The sequence below is a fragment of the Vanacampus margaritifer genome, chromosome 9 (genome assembly GCF_051991255.1).
Source record: "Vanacampus margaritifer isolate UIUO_Vmar chromosome 9, RoL_Vmar_1.0, whole genome shotgun sequence".
NCBI classification, from domain to species: Eukaryota; Metazoa; Chordata; class Actinopteri; order Syngnathiformes; family Syngnathidae; genus Vanacampus; species Vanacampus margaritifer.
The window spans coordinates 26,996,495-27,012,715 of record NC_135440.1 but is presented as its reverse complement, the minus strand read 5'-3'; the positions used below and the strand labels follow the sequence as shown (position 1 = coordinate 27,012,715).

At 41.1% G+C, this 16,221-nt stretch overlaps 3 protein-coding genes across 3 annotated transcripts; all 3 read right to left on the bottom strand.

Moving 5' to 3' along the window:
- Nucleotides 1-2,417: 2,417 nt before the first annotated feature.
- Nucleotides 2,418-6,297, bottom strand: LOC144058133 (trypsinogen-like protein 3). Its single transcript, XM_077576399.1, has 5 exons — nt 6,233-6,297; nt 5,110-5,251; nt 4,739-4,992; nt 3,404-3,540; nt 2,418-3,307 (listed from the first exon to the last, which is right to left on the bottom strand). The coding sequence occupies exons 1-5, from the start codon at nt 6,270-6,272 to the stop codon at nt 3,113-3,115; spliced, it is 768 nt and encodes a 255-aa protein (XP_077432525.1). The 5' UTR covers nt 6,273-6,297; the 3' UTR covers nt 2,418-3,112.
- A 1,789-nt stretch (nt 6,298-8,086) lies between these two features.
- On the bottom strand, nt 8,087-11,101 carry apoc2 (apolipoprotein C-II). Its single transcript, XM_077576622.1, has 4 exons — nt 10,939-11,101; nt 10,724-10,782; nt 8,817-8,973; nt 8,087-8,727 (listed from the first exon to the last, which is right to left on the bottom strand). Exons 2-4 carry the CDS (start codon nt 10,770-10,772, stop codon nt 8,637-8,639), a joined length of 297 nt encoding a protein of 98 aa, XP_077432748.1. The 5' UTR covers nt 10,773-10,782; nt 10,939-11,101; the 3' UTR covers nt 8,087-8,636.
- Nucleotides 11,102-14,000: 2,899 nt separating this feature from the next.
- apoa2 (apolipoprotein A-II) lies at nt 14,001-15,605 on the bottom strand. Its single transcript, XM_077576460.1, has 5 exons — nt 15,569-15,605; nt 15,374-15,475; nt 15,220-15,264; nt 14,485-14,716; nt 14,001-14,400 (listed from the first exon to the last, which is right to left on the bottom strand). The coding sequence occupies exons 1-5, from the start codon at nt 15,588-15,590 to the stop codon at nt 14,244-14,246; spliced, it is 558 nt and encodes a 185-aa protein (XP_077432586.1). The 5' UTR covers nt 15,591-15,605; the 3' UTR covers nt 14,001-14,243.
- Between the last annotated feature and the right edge of the window lie 616 nt (nt 15,606-16,221).

The following is a 16,221-nucleotide window of genomic DNA, read 5'->3' as shown; positions in this document are numbered from 1 at the left end:
GACAGCAAGAAGGATTGCGCTGAGTGGGAGTCGGACTTTTCTACTGAAATCTATCGCCGAAACCCTTCAGGCCACCAATGTTGCCTTATCTTTCCGACTTGCGATAACGGCCCACCATTAAAGTGCGAGTTGGAGCTCAAGAGGGTCATTGATGACGGAGCAAATCGGAAGAATTCAAGTACAGACCCCTCCGCCCACAAAGGGGCTTTCCTTTGTCCTTTCCCAAGTAAATCACTTTCTTATTTGGAGATAACCGAGCGAGGGGGGGGGGGGGTGTGGAGAATAAATCTTCCAAGATGGATGATTGTGTAGAAAAACAAAAACGTGTTTTTTTGCCTTTCAATGGCTTTAGACACAAAGATTTAGAATGAGGTTGAGACTTGATTCCAGCTGTATTGTCAGATTTGTTATTACTATTACAAAGTCAAGTCAAGTCGTGAGTGATCTGGATCCAATCGCAGTTGCCAGCACAAGACCAACAAGCATCCACACCGAAAACCAATCGACATTCTTGATGAGAGGTGCTACATTTAATGGATTAATCGACAACTAATTGATTATGAAATCACTATTTTACTAATCGCTTAATTGTTTAGAGCCAATTTTTTTATTAATGCTTTACTTCCCTTTCTACAAACACAAAAAAACAGTTGCTCCTCAATTTGTGTGCGACAACAACGTGAGCCTCCTGATTGCCACGTCACAATAACCACGGTCGTACATATTTGCGTTGATATCGAGCAGGTTACAATTTCTTCTGTTCTGCTCTCCAGACGATCTTCAGAGATGTCACTTTGATGGCGAGGTAGAATAAAAATGCTGTGCGCTTTACGTACGCTAGCAAAATTTGCAAAAGCTATTGCGTCAAATGAGCGCCAGTCCAAATGACGGATCTTGCCGGCGAGACCAATCAAGCACCGGCGCTTGTGACAGCACATCAATTAACATCACGCTGGCTTCCTAAAGTGGCATCGAGCACGTCACCGCGGCTGGTTCGGCTTTGGGACCTCCCGGCGTGGAGGAGGAGCGCTGCTGACAACAGATGGCACAGCGGCCTCCTCCTTCCACAGTCTTGGCTGATGACGGACACAGCTGTCACTCACGCGTGTGTGCGCGCCTTTGTACTCGATATTGCCATACGATATCCATATCTTTATAGCACGTGTGTATTTCTGTCAATGCACAAAGCTCTGATCTGACATCACACTGTGTAGAATGCAAAGAATTTAAATGTTGTGTCACCTGCTTACAAGCAGCAGGAGTCTCCTGCTTGCAATGTTTTGAGAGAACTTAACTGGTTTTAGGGCGCCCTCTAGTGGCTCTTTGTTCTCACACAGCACACGTTTTTCCTTGTGAAAATGGGAATGCGGTCCAGGAGAGATGTACAGGGTGTCCGCAGTTTCTTTTCAGTTGACATACTTTGAGGCTATAAAAGTTTTGAATCATCAGATTATTTACAGCTACCCTTAAGCTCTGTTAGATAACCTTCCCAAAAAATGACTACTTCAAGAAAAGCTGCAATGGTTTATTGAAACAAAACAAGATGAGAATGGAGGAGTACGGAAGCAATCAAGGAGGAAAATGTGTGCATGGCACAGGAAATGAATGGAAACAAGGACAATGTTGGTAAAGCAACAACAGCTGGTGCCCAGCCCAATCAGCCAGCCATATTGTTTAAAAAAATAAAAATAAAAAATAAAATAAAAAAATTCCAAGCCAACATGCACATTTATTTGAATCCAAAGTGTGAGATGGTGTAACTGTAAACAGTAGGTGCTTAGGAAAATACATTTCATTTCATTTGTTAATTTTGCAGACGGAGGGCCACTCGTGTTGTTGATTACGAAGCCCGTATTTCACTAAGCGGTGAAGGCTTGTGAGTGGTCGCAAAAGCAAGTTTGACTTTAGAGTGCCGATCTTCCCAATGTTGCCATGGGAAGATCGAGTGGGAGGTGTCAAGCCAAACTGACAGTTGACAAAGGCTGTTGAAGAGAACTACAAAAATGGCTGAAGAACTACGGTGACCTGGAAGGACAAGCACTGGGTGACCTTTTAGACGGAAGCAAAGCCGGCTTGCTTCCTCAAACAAATCTCGTCCACACTGAAGCCTTTCAAGACTTGCGCGTGCCCAAAAGAAGACGCTGAGGACGTTTAAAACCCCTGGGCGTTATTTTATTTTGAAATGGCTTGGTCAGAACCAACAAAAAGCCGAAAAATGGTCAAATAACGCCCAGGGGTTAACGGCTGTAATGTATATGCCAAGTCTGGAGTGGCGCTGTAGCGCAGCCACAGGGAGTTAACGGAAAGCGTAGAAGAAGAATCAGTGAAGAAGACAAACACTTTTTTTCCCCTAACTTTATTGCAACCTACAGAACAAACATGGCTTTGCATGTATCGAAACAACATGAAAAAGACGAACACAGGAGAAGTGACAATGGCGGGTGATTCAAGTACAACTCCGCTTTTTTCTTTGTGCAGTTTGTCACTTTTTTACCCGCGACTGCCGCCTCTGGCCCAAAGCGTAACTGCAGCATCTGCTCATTAATGGTGCACGTGTTAGTACGTGCACGATCTTAAAGCGACAGCCGCAGTTGACAAAGGAAGACATGACTTCAAATGAGGCGCCATGTTAGCAGTGTTAGCTAGTATTGCTTAGCAACTGTTTGCCGGCTAAAGAAAAGGTTTTGACAGCTGAGTGAAGCTCCTTGTGCGGTTGAAGCCAGACAAAGCAGGGTGGTAAACATTTGCTATGTTTACCACCCTGATGATGCAGAGGTAGAAGTTAACAGCTTGATGACAAATTACGGCCACCGACTGATAATGTCCTTTCTCTACATGGAAATCGAGTCATCAAGTGTTCTGCCGCCATCTAGTGGTGGGGATCTGAAGCAAACTCGTTTCTCAAGATGAAGATTTAGATTAGACGAAGGTCAAGTGACCGCTTCTATCCTGAAAAAATCTTAAATCAAGGCACGATGAGTTTGAAATAACATTTAGGAATCCTAGTTTGATTTCTAGTTGGTTGTTAAAACGATGCTAAAAGAATCTCATTAGTCGCTGATTGTTGACGTGAGCAACAAGGCAGCAAGGAGACGTTTTTCATTCCGCCCCCTCACGGCCTCTCGGAGGTGATCGGCCGTGCGCTGGTGGTGGTCGGCGTGTGGCTGTCCATCACTCTGCGCATCCACTCGTTGTACTTGCACAGCTTGGTGTAGACGCTGGGGTGCGCCGCGTTCTGGCAGCCCAGACTGAACCACTGCACGCCCTGCAGCTGCCCGCCGCACTCCAGCACCGCGCTTTTGTCGTTCTGCGTGGGGGGCGCGGGAGCACGTTTCAAAAAAGGAATCGTTTGAGCGCAACTATAAAAGCCAAATGTAGGCAAAGGGCGGTGGTTCGGGCTCACCAAGCAGCCGGCCGTGCGGGTCCCGCCGGCGCACACCATCCCCAAGCTCCAGAACAGGTAGTCGGGGAAAGACTTGACGCAAGTTTGATCGTCCACGACAGACACAGTCAAACACTTTAGATGCTTCGGCGACTCGTCTGTTTCAAGAACGGGGAAAAAAGTCAGGGATATATTTTAGGGGTGTCAGGTGATTTAACATTTTGAATCCTAATTCATCTCATGACTTCAACAGTTAACTCACGATTAATCGCACATCTGTACTAAATGTATAATAAAATGTAAAGTTTTCATACTCTTAACATTCAAGTGGAAAAGAATGTGAAACTAACAGAAATATGGCTGCACCTTTTAGTCATTGATACACAAATTTCATAAAATTGATTAAAAAAAAATAATTCACATTAAGAGCTATCTAATCTTTAACATGAAGTAACTTGTAAAATTCTGCACATTTTTTAAATTGTAAAATACAACTTGACCCCAGTCTCCACAAATATATGCATTATTATGAACTCATTCACTGCCATTGATGACTATAGACATCAAAAATTCATTTGAATTATTTCTATTAGTTAAATTTTTTTCCCACTTTTGTTAAAAAGAGTATGAAAACCTAGAATGTTTTTATTGTATTAGAACAGATCTAAAATTTGTGATTAATCGTGAGGAAACTGGTAAAGTCATGCGATTAATTACGGTTAAAAATTGTAATCGCCTGACGCCCCTAATTTGTAATAATCTTTTCTTTTAAAAAAAAAAGATTAAAAATTAAAAAATAATTACAATTATTTTTTTTAAATTTTTTTTTTATTTTTAAGAAAAGATTTTAAAAAATTAGAGGCGTCAAGCAATTCATTTTTTAAAATCTGAATTAATTGCATGACTTCACTAGTTAACTCACGATTAATCACTAATTTTATATCTGCTCTAAATGTACAAAACAATTTCTAGGTTTTCATAATCTTTACAAAAGTGGGAAAAAAATGTTAAACGAATAGAAATAGTTCAAACGAATTTATGACGTCTATAGCCGTCAGTGGCAGTGAATGAGTTAAATGTATTGCTGCAAAATTTTGACGTGTTTTGATGAATTCATTGTTAAAAATATTTTTAAAACAAGTAACCGTGATATGCATGGTGAAGTCTTAACAGCCTTGTGAGCAAAACCGTACCTTCAGTGTGACATCCCTTATTTTGAAGGGCAAAAAAGTAGTTGAGGAAGAAGGGACTGTATTAAGCCTCTTTTGAATCCAATGCGTATGAATTAGGACGCTATAAAAGCAAGAAGTATCACATTTGCATGTGAAGGGTTGAATCTGCTCAAGATCCGCATACTTTGATTCGGGAGTGTGGCGCCCCAGCCGCTGACAGTGCAGCTCTCTCCGGGCCCAGGGCAGCGACCCGGCAGGCCGATGGGCTGCACGTGCCGGGTGAGGCGGGCCGGCTGGGCCAGGCGCACCATGGCCAGGCTGTGGAGGGGCGAACGGTACGGACTGTGGCGGATGACCTCCGCCACGGCGACGTGCTGCTCGCTGCCCTCGTCCACCGTCACGTCGTGTTCCCCGAGTGACGCCATGGCGCCGGGCGATCTGGGGAGGTTGCAAGGGGAGTGGCTGGTGTGAGGTTTGAGGTCAAAGGAGCGCCGCGCCGCGCCATCTGATCGATGGAGACGGATGATTCGCCGTCGTGGTCGTGGAGCGGCTTACGTGGGCGCGCAGGCGGCCGACGTGACCAGCCACCACTTGTCGACCAGGGCGCCGCTGCATCTCGTCCATCGGTCGTGAAGAAACACCTGCCAGGGTCTGGAGTGAGGCGGGCACAGCTTGCTGTCCTCCAGCGGGGACGCTCCTGTTAGCATGGACAAGGTTTCCCCAGCTCATTCAAATACAATGTCAAGAGGCATTAAGAGAAATGCAAATTGTTTGGAATTTGAAAAGAAAAATGCAGTCTTCTTCTCACCAATATCCAGCTTGAAACACTAGTACCACCTAGTGGCAGAAAAATGACCTCAACACAAATCTATGACTCAATGTCGCACACTCCTTTTAACTGTAACTTTATGAATTACTTACTGTATCAATGAGCTAAAAGACCACATTTGTCCACTTTTATGTTAGGGTTAGGATGAAAAACGTATCTATTCTTATAACGTGCGATTACTATGAAAATCATGCAATTAATTACGATTAGAAATTGTAATTGACTGACTGCCTTAAAGTATATGTATGTACTAGGGCTGGGTTTAAAAAATCGAATAATCGATATCAAATCGATTTTCCTTTTCAACCCCAATATCGATTCATAAAACCATGAATCGATTAGTTAAATATCTCATTTTCCCTATAAATTGTTAAGAAAATAGTATTTTCTTACATTTATGAACGGGCCTGACTTACTGCACTTTATGAAATCTCTGAATTTTTTTCATTTACAATTAGAATTGAATTAGAATTATGACAATATCTTCTCCTTGCTGATGTCAATCACACATGTTCATTGATAGTCATTTGACCAGTTCCTGCCTCCACAAAATGTACTTTGGAATTCAATATTTGTGGAGTTTTTATCATGTCCTTAATATTTAACAAGAATTGATGTTCCATAATTAATCGATATTGGATTGAAGCGAATGAAATCGGGAAAAATCGAATCTAGTGAATCGAAATCAAATCGATTGAGGAAATTAGAATCGATATCCAGCCATAGTATGTACTGCCTACGTGGGCATTAGATCCGTTTTAAATTGCGTTTACAAAAAAAAAACAACAACATTAAATTCGATTTGATCATCTGTGCAGAAACCCTGATTTACTTCAGCAATCGTTTTACCTGCGAGGCCCAAAACCAGAAGCAGAAGGAGACGCTCCATGTTGCCGTTCTTTGACAGCTTCTGTTTGTCGGGACACGCAACTTGCTCATTATATAAGGAGCCAAGGAGGATTTTTATTTCCCATCCGGACGTGACCTTTGTAATGCCGCTTGCGCTCGGAGGGTCACACCTTGTTTCCAGTAATGGGCTCCTCTTTCTTTAGGAACAAGGAACCGTTCTTTCAACACAGCACCTTGAAGATGTCAGATAGGTGACCTCAGTGACCACCGTTTTCCTCGCGTGGGAATGATCTAACGCAGGGGCCGGCGCACTTTTGTGCTCAAAGGCAGCATGTGATGGACCAAAAAAAAAAACGTGTTTGTAAAATAGTTGATTTTAATATTGAATTGAACGGGTTAACGTCATGAATTGAAATGTAATGTAATTATATGACTATTTCAGAATTTCTTAGGCAACAATTTTAGTCCAGATTTGAGCCAGGATTACGGAAATTGACACACAAGATTGGCATTTGTGGGCCACATCTGGTTTGACACCTGAACCAGTTACTTGATTAAATAAAAGGTCAAAAAGGCAAAAATGTATAAATTGTTCATTTTAATTGGGTTTTTTCTTTTTATTATTTACAATTTATTCCAAATGAATCGATAAATGAGAAAATATATTGTAAATAATCATTTAAAAAAAGATGGCAAAATCAATACTACAAAATAGGACATCCGATGATGTAAATGCTTGGTGGGCATGATTAAAGAATACTTTGCCCCCAATTATCACAAATAACGGTCATCACGAACAAAGCATTTGTTGCGTAAGAACAAATTGAGGAAATAAGTCTGCCTGCCTCTGTTAATAAAGTTAATATTTGACGATTGCACATGTTCTTTTAATGAAGTATCCCTGATTGCGCAATTCGGGTCAGGCTTTGAAGGCCAAAATATTTGCTTGTCTCTATGCTGTCGTTGGGACCTTTTTTTGTTTTTTTGTTTTATTTTACATTGCTTGCGAAACAAATGAGGACAGTCGGAACATCATGTGCATGTTTGCACAAGACAACCCTTACCCAAGTGAACTGGAGGTGGAAAATCTCCGAGTTGCATATTATAATGAAATAAATCAACTGAGAATTCTAATGGTGCTTCATATGGTACATAGGGCTGGGTTTAAAAAAAAATCGAATAATCTATTGAATTGATTTTCCATTTTAAGCCCAATATCGATTCATAAAACCATTAATCAATTATTTAAATTTTTCTTTTTTCCCCCATATATTCAATAATAAAATCTAATTTTAAAGGCTTTTTTTTGTACCTTACTGTTTTCTTGAAATTTATTGTTCATGTGAATTTAAAAGTATTTTTTTTACATTAATAAAATACCTCATTATTGCACTTTAAGACCATTCAGAATTTTTATTTACAATTATTTAATCACATTGATGCAAAATTTAAGTTGGAATTTTGTTTGTGGAGTTTTTAATCATGCCCTTGATCTTTTAGAATTGATGTTCCATAATTATCGATTGAATTGAAGCCGATCAAATCGGGAAAAATCGGATCAAAGTGGACCCTTGTGAATCGAAATCAAATCGATTGAGGAAATTAGAATCGATACCCAGCCCAAACAGTATATGTCACAGTTTCTAATGGCGATGACCACATTGTGCCCCCGTGACTGTGGGACACCCCCATCAGGGTTTTATGCTGCCGATGCCGGTGCCGATTCTGACACCGATCGCATGCATTAGCTGCACATTTGTTAATTTTAGAGCTTCTTTACGAACAAAGGTTTCAACAATCGATTAATCTGTCAATTATTTTTCAATGAAATGATGAATCTGATGAAAAAAAACATTCCAGCCAAATTTCCATCCTTTATTAAACAAAAATAGTACATTCATATTGGTGCAGGTCTTTCTGGCCTTTTCCTATTCTTCTCATTTCTAGTTTGTGATGTGTGTGTTTTCTCATTTCTAGTTTGTGATGTGTGTGTGTGCCACCAGAAGGGTAGCCGATACCGATACCTTGAAATGAGTCCAGATATCGGTGCAGCGCATCCCTAGTGTGATGTGTTGCGAGTGCCATTTTGTTTTTCTAGTGTTGCGAGTGCCATTTTGTTTTTCTAATGTGTGAGGCTTTTCTTATTTAAGATCGACAGTGACAGCTTTTCGTCTCCAGCTCTTGTTCTTACACGGCACAATAAGTTATCAAACATGACGGTTTTGTATAAATGCTTTTAATATTTCAAGACATGTTGAGGTCTGTACGTGTGGCAGCCACAATGGGGTGAAAGTTCACTTGGGGATGTCGACTAAAGCCACTTTGTGGAATATTGTTGCCGTTGTTGTCCTTCAAGCCGTTTAGTCTCTTTTCATTGGTTTGCAGTCGGGTGACTTGTTGCCGTTTACTGCTTACTGGTAAGCAAGTGATAGATCTGATCCTGCAGGATGCTGTTGTAGGTGCTCAAAATGGTGGTCGTGTCCGTGTAAAGGTTCCTGCAGAAACAATGGAAGGTTTGTCATAAAAAAAAACAACAACTTTTTTTCCCCCCTTTTGGAGCATTTTGAAAGCGGCCTTCCGTTACTTGGCTTTCTCCTCCAGCTTGAAGCCTTTGATGGTCTCCACGTAGTCGGAGACGGTGTTGACCGCGCCGCTGTAGTAAGACTTGACTGTGTTGCACAATTGGGTGAGGGGACCTTCTTCGTCCTTGGCCTGCCTCGGCATTCGGAAGCTTTCGGCACCTGCGTGTGACGCCAGGACACAAACTCGTTAGACATTTCTTGTCGTCGCCGTGTTTTCAAGACACCAAACGTGCGGTCGGACGCCCTAGCAAGTCGGACGCCCTCAATTTGCACGTTGTGGACTGTTTTGCTTTTTCTGTTTTTGTTGTTTTGTTTTTGTTTTGCGACGCCGTCTTCGTGATGTCTTTTTGTTTGGGATGTAACGAAATCCAAACATCACCATGCGGTGTTAGCACGGTGTTGTGGAGAAGGAATGAGGGGAAAAAAAGGTCACAATAGTGTAAAAAGAAAAAGAGCTCATTCTAAAAAAAAAAACACACACACACTCTCTAATAACATTTAATATTGAGGCACGCACACATTTAGCATATTACGTTCCCCTTCATCGGACCATTAGCGTGGATTTTAAACATACAAGGGCCAAAACATGCCTTATGAAAATTCAATTGCACAAAAAAAAAAGAAAGTAGCCACCAGAAGGTGCTAGACCTGCACAAATGGAAGTCAGCCTGACCTTTTCTAACAGATGTGCTGCTTTAATGACATCGTGACATGACGACGATATGGTGGCAGTTTTAATATCGTGATATCACGATATTGCTGTTTTTTTATTTTTATTCGTTATGCAAATCTGACATCTTCACATAAATAAAACTAAGCCAGGGGGGTCGGGGGTCGGGGTTATTATTACAGCAATAGTCCTATTTTTTTTCAGCACAAAAATTCAAATACAAATTCAATTTATATATTTCACAATTATAAAATTGGCATTACTGTAAAGAAATATATATTAGGGCTGTCACTATTGCTTATTTTTAGAAAGATGAATTGATTATTCCATCGATTAATCGGATAAAATGTTATTTCGCATTTAAAGTGCATTACGAAACCATTTTTTCCCTTCTAATTACTGTTTATTAACCAATTATTGTTTGGCCTTAAGTATTTTTTTTAGTAATTACATACCAACAAAATGTCATTTCAGCAATTTTTGCAAATGTCATATTTGCATTAAATGCTTAATAACTTTAGGCAGGACTGATAAGCAAATCAGAGGCAGAGTAGGGCGTTTCTTAGCTGGATTGCTAGTTGATTTGAAAGTTGGTTAAAATACAAAAATATATTTTTAAGATTTGTCCTAAAACAATATTGAAGTCTAATAGTGACTGTTATTCACTATTTTTGTTCATTATTCACTAAATGTTTGATAACATTTATATTTGTCTCGTGATTAAATATAATTTACATGAATTGAGGCTGCTTGTGTTACCAGTAATAACTACAAAAACTGTTCTTAATCAAGTCATGATCATTTTATTATTGTAAACAAGTACAAACGTCACCGTTTCCAAAACAGAGCTTTTATCTGGACTAGTTAAAAAAAAAAAAAAAGTGAAAATTTAGATTATAGCAAATTACAACTAATATATGACGACTTCTCTTTCCCACTAGATTTTTTTTTTAAATCATAAATTTATGTCTATATGCTCAAAAATAGACAACTCTATTTCCGCAAATATTATTGTTGTTGTTGCTAATTGTGTTAACAAAACATTTCCTTTATGGCTTTAAAAAAAAAAAAAAAAAGGTTTATTGGGGGCCTTCCTGTTTTCCCCTTAGTTCCTAGTATAGAGAAATATTGTTGCAAAATGCAATTTCAAGTTGATCGTCCATCTGCAGCAAATAGTGGCCCAACTTGGAGGTTGCCTGCTTAATCTTTCATTTTATGGCGAAAGAGTTTTGCACTTACTGACGGCAAGGAGTGCAAGCAGCACAGCAACAACCAACAGCTTGTTCATGATGGTGGATCTGCAAAGGACACAGGAAGCATTTATCATCCTGGCCACTAGGGTGCGACATTGCCTGCCTCTAGACAAGAATCTTTTTCAGCTAATGAGTTGTTTTTTTACTCGTAGGCTTTTGGCCCGCCCGCAATCCCCTCAAATAAATGTAAAGAGTACTCACTGTATTCCCCTCCGGAAGTGTGATGAGGAAAAAAACGGATCGGCTCCTCGGCCGCCCTCCTCCGTTTATATAGCGGCGGCGACTTGTTGACTTGTTGACTTGTCGCTCCGGGAGCCAAAGTGCACCTCCGGGGGAGATAAACCTGCGCTGTTGTCGTCCCCCTCCCCTGCAGTTTGCGAGTCCGCGCTGCGTGGCATCGCGTGTTGACGGAACATATTATCTTGTGCGAATACGTGGACGAGGGGGAGGAGCCATGAAGGGCTGTTTGGAATGTCATCATAACATTGTGGCGATGATCTTGTTACGTGTGATGCGGTGGACATCGCACTTCTGCTTGACTTCATACCAACTGGTTCCGTAATGTCCTGGCCTGCTCCCAAAATGTCAATGTCTCATAACTTTGACATAAATGCCGTGGTGCGTTCATGACATGGAATGACGCTGGACCCGACAAACAATTAATTAGTTAGCCAAAATCAAATCTCCATTTTTACAGACATTCAGGACAATTAGGATTTTAATCCATTTTAGTCTATTCAAAAAAAATTCCTGTGCAAAATGTTCAGACAACAATAATGTATACTGGTTTAAAATGAGTTTGGACATCAACTTAACATTCATAGTTGCTAGTTCTTGTAAAGCACCCATCCAGCTTTCTGCCACAAAAACATTTAACAACATAAGAACAACAGCTTTGAACAATCCAAAAGACAAAATTCCATTTCACGATTTAGAAAATGTTCAACGATTCGATTTTTCAAATGACGATGTATCGAATGAATTCGATTTATTGCCCAGCCCGAGCCTCGCCCCCGCGTGGCTGAGGCCAGAGGGAAGCCATCTTACGTTGCCACTGTGACTGACATCTTCTGTTGTTGGTTCACTGACAGCAATCATTGTTGAGAAAGTTCATCTACTATGTGAACGAGTTCAAAATGGAGCTCACAACAAAACAACCAGTTCAGGTCGTACCCACCGAGCAAGTCGACGAAGAAACGTGGTCGTGATGGGAATACGTAGAAAAGACGTCAGATGTCAGATGACGTCATTTCGTCAGCGCCATTTCAACGTAGATTCGTGACAAATATAAAATGGAAATGGTGTGAAATCATGCATGAAAATACTCAATAACAAAATAAAAATATACATAGCGTACTAATCCAGTTTGTTACAATTGCTTTATTGTTTTAAAGCCACACGTGTGCTTTGCTACGTGTCCATGGGATGGTTGGACCCAGATGGATGGCAACCAAGCCCTCCACTTCTTTGCCCTCCACTTCTTTGCCCTCCACTTCTTTGCCCTCCTCCTCCCACAATGCTTTAGCGTACATATGAAAAAGGAGAACATATCATGAAGTCAATCATTACTTGACCAAAGTATCTAACATGTAAACAGTGGCAACGAACACCGACCGGTAGCGTCGGTGCGTGGCTAGCTATAGCACACCTAGCATAGCGCCCAGCCTAAAAAAAAAAAACGGAGCTCAGCAGGTCCTCCTGCTATTGATAATGCTAGCGACAGATCACAATGCAGCATTGAGACAAGAAGTATAAATGTGGCTATAAGAAAATACCTTGAGCAGATCAGCAGAACCACTTCCTGAATGCACATATGCGAGAGTCTAGAGGGGTGGAGCCTATATATATATATATATATATATATACACAACACATATGCATCGAAACGGAAACTTTTTAGTCCACAAAATAACAATAAAATACACATTCGTATATAATTTTTTCATTGCCTAAAAAAAATCCAAACACACAAATAATGCAGCATATGTGATACTTTTATTGTGCTCACGTACAAAGTACAAACATGGTGAGTATGGTACGTCATATCAACGTCCATATTAAGGTCATGGTTAATCGTCATATGTTCATCTATTTTGGCGACCATATGGACGTAGAAATACGAAATACGACCGGCCGACGCGATACGGACGTGATCTGGAGGTCCATTGGACGCCGGATGTTTAGTGGGTAGTTCATCATTGACATTTTTCAAACTAAGCTCATCGTTACAGAATGATATTTACGGAGTTTTTGACCAGTTTATTAAAAATAAAAAATAAAGTTACTCAAGTATTGAAGAACAAACTGGACTGTACAAACTTGAGGATGGCAGACAGCCACTCTATCACCTGAGCCATGCCACTCTTGCTCTCTGCCACTATACTGCATTGCTGGTGCAAAATGACTTTATAAGTGTAATGTGAAATCCAAGCCTCTTATGTTTTCATTCTTCACATTCAAGCATTAGCATTGCATTACCTTTAGCTCTTTATTATATTTATCTTGTCATTTTCACAAGTCTTGGAACTTAGTGGACTAATCTGGGACTGTATTTTGTGCTGTATGCTAAAATAATAGCAATTCTATAAAAAAAATAATAACAAATGCCGGCTGTTCCTACATTTGTTGGCCTCTTGGGGGCAGTGTGGTGCTGTACATGCATGGACTACACACTTAATGAGATAGAAAGTTGCATTTGAGCTCTATTGGTGTAGCTCGTTTTTCACACATTGGGAAAATGTGTGTTTCTTCATTGTGTGTCTGTGTTTCCACAGCATTTGCATTATTTGAAGGAAAATATTTTCCAAAGTCCATGCTAATTTTCGGTTAGCATTTGAATGGGATTCTTCTTTGACTTTAGCATTAGCGCTAGCGATGTTACATAGACATGGCATGTTTTGAATTGTGTCTGGCTAGTCTTTTTTTTTTTTTTTTTTTATTTATACAGTTGTCTGAAAAGTGTTTTCGAACATCCTTAATTATTTAATTATGTATTTAGAAATGTTTATGTTTCTAATTATATAATTTGATGCTGCTTGATGAGTATATAAAATGTCCTGGGAGACGGCAACATGGATTTTAGTAAGGAGAATTAATACTTGAATTCATGAATTTGTGGAGAGTTGCTAACACTGATGGCTAATAACTGTTGGCGTTTGTTTAAAGCAAACCAAAAAAAGCACAAATGTTTTAAAAATGTTCTTAGACTGCAGTTAGCGTAGTATCGGGTTGTGCTCAAATCATAAAACACTTTCCAGCCGCCATATTTTTTTCCTGTTCATTTTATTGCACACACTCACAGATACAAACATACACACTCGTACGAGGACTACTTTTGGCGTACCAAACACAAACATGTTGCACGTGCTGAGTACATTTTAGTGTGGACGGCGTTGGCGAGTTTCTGATGTTGATCAAAACAAAAAGCAAACAAGGCTCGGTGCTCCTTGATGCTTGAAGCGCTGCGCGGTCTCCATCAGACTTCTGGGAAAAGCCCACGTCGCTTTTTACTCGGCAGGCAGGAACTTGTCCAGGTGAACCTTGATGTGGTCGATGGCGTCGCTCAGGTAGTTGCCGACATGTGGGCGCAAGTATTGTCCGTACAGGCCCAGGACGGATTGGCGGGCTTTGTCCACCAGGGGGCCCACTTCTTCAGCCAGGCCGCTACGCAGTAGACAAGGCGCATGAGTTCCACATGCCGCTAAAAGGGCAAAGGTGAAATGGTGGCGTTTGCAAATTTGTCCTCACCTGCCAACCTTGACGATGGCTTTTAGCTCGGCGTTGTTCTGCAGATCCTCAATGTAGTCTTTGGCCACCGTGCCCTGAGGACTCTCTCCAAATTTCTCAATCATGGGGGCGGCGGCGGCCTGCACCCTGGCGTAAGCGTTGATCAGACGCTTGTAGAAGGTGCCCTTCAAGGCGTTGTATTTGTCCACAAGCTCCTGGTCTGGTGCGGGGATCTCGCACAGGCTCATGGAGACTGCCATGAGAAAACGCAGCAGGATGTTTCGAGAAGATCTCAAAGCAAGTTGCACTCAAACAAGTCAATCGTTAGAAAGCCAGTATCCCCAAATATTATTATCTTGAAATCCTCTTCTGATTTGAGTACCAACTGAAAAAGTTTGCTTTTGTGTGTTCCATACTAAAGAGCACAATTATGCCAACACTCTAAAAACAGTTGGGTCAAAAGTAACCCGATTATGGATCAAAAAATGGACCGATCCACTCCATGGGTCAATTTGACCCAACTTTTTGGGTTATTTTATGCAAAATGACCCCATTTTTGACCCAAGTAAAGGATCTGATCAATATTTATGAGTTGTTTTACGCTAAAAGACCTATTTTGTGACTCAAAGTTGGCCAAGGAGAGGATCGGTCCATTTTTGACCCATAGTTGGTTTATTTTAGAGTGAATCAAATGTCCATATCCGCTCTGTCTCGTATGTTATGTCTTCTAGCTTTTACTAAAGGCCTTTTTCTTACCCTGCAGAGCCAGGATCAGGGCGATGGCGTATTTTGTGTTCATGTCTGAAAAGAGAAGAAAACGCGTTCATGACATCTTGTGCCCATATTTGACCCTATTTTTAAATGTAAAATGCGATTGCGAAAAAACAAAGCAAAAAAGGACGGCTTTTACCTGCTATTGATTGCGTCTGGAGCCCAGAAGTGACAGTCTGCTCTGAAAGTGAGTCGTCTGCAACTGGGAGCTCACATCTGGACCAGATGATATAGGGGGGGACTGCAAGCACACGTCATCTGATCAGGACACACACACACACACATAGGAAAGGGCACACACACACACACACACACGCACGCACGCACACATCACCTAAACAAAGTCCAGTGTACATGGAATTCGCTTGAAAAACCCGATTGAGTCTTGCGAAATGTGCCTGGATGTTCTGAATCTGCTGTACGGTATATTCATAACGCCCCCGGAGACCCGCCTGATAGCGCGCCTGTTGCTGCGCACGTATGTCTTAATCTACAGCTCGCTCGTAAAACTCCCCGGCGATTAGATTATCTGGCGCTCGCCATCAGCGTTTCTGCCGCGAGCGCCAGTCTAGACGCCACCTCGCTGACCTTTCACAGAGTCCACGACAGGTTTGCGAAGGGACGCTTTGTCGTTTTTTAAACGCATCACTTTGCCTCTTTGTCAAACGACCCTGCAAGAATTTTAATTTGGGTTAACGCCAAAGTAAATCATAGATGAGAATATTATTCTTTTCTTGCAAGATTATCACCCAAATTGAACGTGGCCCATCGTCGTTAACGCCAAAGGTTCGTGGAAATCTGTCAGTGGTGGTAAAGGTAAAACAAATAGCGCTGTGAGGGGGAAAAAATCATTCCATCTGAAAGGAGACTTGACTGTGGATTCTCCGTCCTCTGTTTGGGGCAATCCTGACCGTTCAGATTGCGCTGCTGTACTTGCACTCATTCCCTTTAAAATCAGCGCAAGAAAGACGTGTGCAGTCTTTGACT